General features: G+C 34.8%; 1 protein-coding gene across 2 annotated transcripts; it reads left to right on the top strand.

Moving 5' to 3' along the window:
• The first annotated feature begins 257 nt into the window (after positions 1 to 257).
• Positions 258 to 3,917, top strand: LOC124171685. 2 transcript variants are annotated; one of them, XM_046550926.1, is made up of 5 exons: positions 258 to 722; positions 884 to 939; positions 2,193 to 2,432; positions 3,183 to 3,285; positions 3,819 to 3,917. In XM_046550926.1, exons 2-5 carry the CDS (start codon positions 918 to 920, stop codon positions 3,844 to 3,846), a joined length of 393 nt encoding a protein of 130 aa, XP_046406882.1. In that variant the 5' UTR covers positions 258 to 722; positions 884 to 917; the 3' UTR covers positions 3,847 to 3,917. The 2 variants fall into 2 exon arrangements, with proteins under 2 accessions (XP_046406882.1, XP_046406881.1); XM_046550925.1 differs by having other exon boundaries at positions 260 to 939.
• The last annotated feature ends 225 nt before the right edge of the window (positions 3,918 to 4,142 follow it).

The raw sequence follows: 4,142 nt of genomic DNA, 5'->3' as shown, positions 1-4,142 counted from the left end.
TCTTTCTTCGCAAGACGCGCAGCAGCGAAGAGTCTCCTCCGACCTGGGGGGTTACCATGTAAATTCGAGACCGTCTTCGGATTCGCCTTCGGCACGGAGTTCGACTTCGGGTCCGCTTCCGAAGGCTTGCCGAAGACGAAGCCGAAGGTGCTTCGGCGCGACCACGTAACGACCTTCGTCTCGCCGGCTTCGAATTCGAAAAGCTTTTCGAAGAGACGCGATAACTGACGGATGAAACAATGACGTTATCATTTGCAACCAATGAAGAACGTGCGCCGCATTGGGTGTGTCTGCTTCACAAATACACAGAATAAGAGGTAAGTAGTTCCATTTGAGGTAAGTAACTCGGATAGTTGCTCGTACTGTAAATATCCTTCATTACATTTAAGGACTAAGAAGTTGTTTTTATCGTATAAACTTATTTACGTCGATTACGGTAAATAATGAAATGCTGATGATTGATAATGAATAAACAAGTCAACGAAATCGAGGCCAACGATGTCGGAATGCCAAACAGCAGCTGTTTCAACATTCTGAGGCTTTTATTTTCGTCCCAACAATAGATAAACAACCTTTTAAAATGTCAAACAAAGTATTTATCCCATAATACGTGATGCGTATTTCAACAAAGCAAACGTTACATGCCGCCTAATTCGTTCGTTCATCCACTGTTGGGACTCCTGAATTTAATCAATGTGAAATCAAGCGACAATTAAATTAAGGTATCAAGAAATAACTCATTAGCCTAATATATCACCTGACCATAGCATTGATTCTTTAATATCCATTCATTCATCAGACACCGTTGCGGCTTCATCTATTCACCAGTTTTGGTTGCAATTCTCTCTGCACAAATTATACTAATACTGGTATTTTATTTTAGATTTTGAATTTAGAAAGTGAAGAAGACTGGAGCCATGGAAGGACAACATCATAAAGGTGAACGACGATGTTTGTTAAGCTACTTCTTTTGAGGTAACACATACTTGATCATTTTTCAATTTCTGTAACGACTGTGAGCATACCCTGAATACTGACGGGATAACCGAGAAGGCAAGTGGTATAAACCTAAAGGTATGACATAATCATTTGGCGCATTTTATGATTTAAGTGCTCTATATTGCTGAGATGGTATGTTTCGCAATCACTGCATGTCTTCCTTTACCAACGAAATGGAAGTCTTATCCCGGAGAGGTAATTTGTTTATTTGTTGTGTATACGGTGGTGGGAATATTTATTTATATGATGGGAATGTGAGGAAATATAATAAGCTGTAAATGAATTTGCATTATGTTTTTGTGCATACGAAAGGCGTACTTGATACCATGAGGAAGGTATTTACCAGAAAAGTAATATTTAATGGACGATAGTTACTTTGGCTGCAATGATACTTGCATTGAATTGAAATGGTTGTTAAAAAAATGCCTCTAATTCTGTAGTAAAAGCATAGACAGTAACATAAATGGTTGCAATCCTCCTGAAAGATGAATTATGTACATCTTTAGTTTGAGTGTTAGTGTCATTGATGCCATTCCATGATTAGATGGCATGATTCCTGTGAGGCTCTTTTTTACTGTGTTACCCAACCTGGGTTATATTTGTGGTAAATACCTCATCGTGGAATATCAAGAAGTATATATATTAATTGAATGCCTTTCTACTTAGTTTATAAAGTATGCTGTATTTTAATTAGATCATAAAGCTACTGTCAGTACATGCAGATGTTCCGCGGTAACAAATGTCATTTATTTTTACAATAATGGAAGTTATATTTGTATGCCTGAGAGGTAAGATGTTTTTGCAGTATGTAATCATGTTATTTCTATTGCTTTATTATGTTTTCTACTCAATGCTTATGTTTCTCTACCAGCAAAGATTACATGCTGTTGTTTGTTACATGAATGGAAGGCGTGCTCATACTCAAAAGTAAAAATTGAAACCTTAATATGCTTTTTAAAAACAGTTTTATCTAACAAATACATATTTAAGATAATATTTTTTCCCTCAGCATCCATATGTCGTCTAATCCATTATGATATTACTAAACGATACCTTTATGGATTATATTTTGTTTACAAATTGTTTTGGCTAGTTAAATGAATGTGAATTATTATAATTGAAGGAGATAATTGTTTTGTTGTGATTGATTATTCACAATTCATCTTTGCAGAGTATTCAATTTTCAATTTCAGAACATGATGCTGGCAAAGGAGTCAATTTCAGGGTCTCTCTAGAGCAGCGAGCCATAATGCTGCAATTTATGGAGGAGCACCCTGCATTTGGTCGCAACCAATTATGTGGTCCTCAAGGAGCTGCCTCCTCATGCCTCACTCCTGCCCCCTTACTTCACATGATCCGCCCCCCAGTTCCACTGCCAAACCAGCTGATAAAGGCTCTCAGGGAAGGGGGAAAAAGGAAGAGAGAAAAAAGTGGTGAGTTTTATTGCTAAATTTTCTGCATGTCAATTACTGTTAGAAATTAAGTGACATCTGGAAACATAGTGACTGAAAGTAGCTGGCTCAATACATACGATATGCATTAAGTAAGGGATATTCAAATATTGATGTTTTTAATCACAATAATATTCTAGTCTTCACTCTTTTCATTTAGTTTGTTAAAAAGTATATCTCCAGAGAGTATTTGGGTTACATTTGTCTCCAATCCAGTCGGCACTAAAATAACTTTAATATGGATGACATCCTTAGGAACTTTTTCCCAAATAGCAATATGTTTATGGTTGTTAAACACTTTTATCTTTAAAAGGAATGATAGTAATACTAAAAATTATTTGTAACGAAGATTCAATTAAGACCATTCATGTGTAATTTCCACTGTCATAATAAACATATTGATACTCATGATTTAGTGAGCAAGTATGTAGTTAATTAGCTGCAGCCAGTTCATTCCATTGAAAATCTTAGAGAAAATCTCACCTTAAGATAGAAAGCAATCACGAAGTTATTTTTATAAGGACAGAGGCCCTTTTTGCATTATTGCGATTTTCCATTATTTTCCTTCTAAGGTATGGATAGCCGATAAATTTTCAGTTTCGCAATGCAGTGTTACTATGCCATAGTATTTATATTTGAGCTGTAATTTTCTATATAAATATTTGGATCATAAACATATATTAATTTCAATTTTTCGAGAAGTCTAATGCATCGTGAATAAATTTACTTCAGACGATAACTCCACATCGCTGGATGAACGCATGGTCAAGGCGGCTGAGGTGAGAAGATCTGTTATGGCCCAAGTGGTGGAGAGCTTCCAGGCTGTTGCAAATGAGTAAGTTCAATTGAAGAAAGGCAAAGGTATCCATCTCTCAATATTTTGAGAGATTAGAGATGTCTCCAAGTTAAAAAAATGCTTTATTATTTCATGCTAAAATTTTCCACTAGCTAATGCCCAGTAATACTTAATAATGCCCAGTAATAACCTAGCATAACAGTGAATTAATTCGGTAAAAAGGCAAATTTACAAATTTCACATTCTAAGAACAGACAAAAATTATATAGAGACAATTGATAAAAATTTCATTAGTCGTTCTTAGAAATAACTCAGTCTTAATGGAGAACTCTTTTTTGAATTGGATTTATTTGAAAAATACCATGTCAATAGATTTCCATTAAATATCATAACATTGATGGGGTGATATGATTTTCTATTTAAAAATAAGTTTTCCTACTCTCTTGGTGCTTTAATGACTACATAAGTTCCATCAACATAGCCTATTGTGCCAGGTATTTGTGTAGCAATGTAATTCCTGGGTGAAAAGAAAGCGTATGTTATTATTAATTCTCCATTTCTCTCTTTTATAGATTAATGGAATACCTGAGAAGTCATTAACTTTGATATTTTTTTAAATGATAGTATTTCATGTAAACCAAATTGTTTTTTATAAAGTAAATCATATTTTAATTTATTAAATTGTTATATGAATTAATAACTCTGTAATGTTAATGATAAATAAATCGAGAATTAAAAATATAATGTCTCCATGCTGGCGAATGATCCTGCTCATTTCCTCTCTCCTCAATGGTAAGTGGATCTATTTAGCAAGGATTTCGTTTGAGTTGAGAGCAGCTGTTAATTCCTCAATGGAACTGGACACGCTGCTTTGGCAGAGTCCGGATTACTATCGG

The sequence above is a fragment of the Ischnura elegans genome, chromosome X (genome assembly GCF_921293095.1).
Source record: "Ischnura elegans chromosome X, ioIscEleg1.1, whole genome shotgun sequence".
Classification (NCBI taxonomy): Eukaryota; Metazoa; Arthropoda; class Insecta; order Odonata; family Coenagrionidae; genus Ischnura; species Ischnura elegans.
The sequence above is the reverse complement of the archived record's forward strand: the minus strand, read 5'-3'. Positions and strand labels throughout refer to the sequence as shown.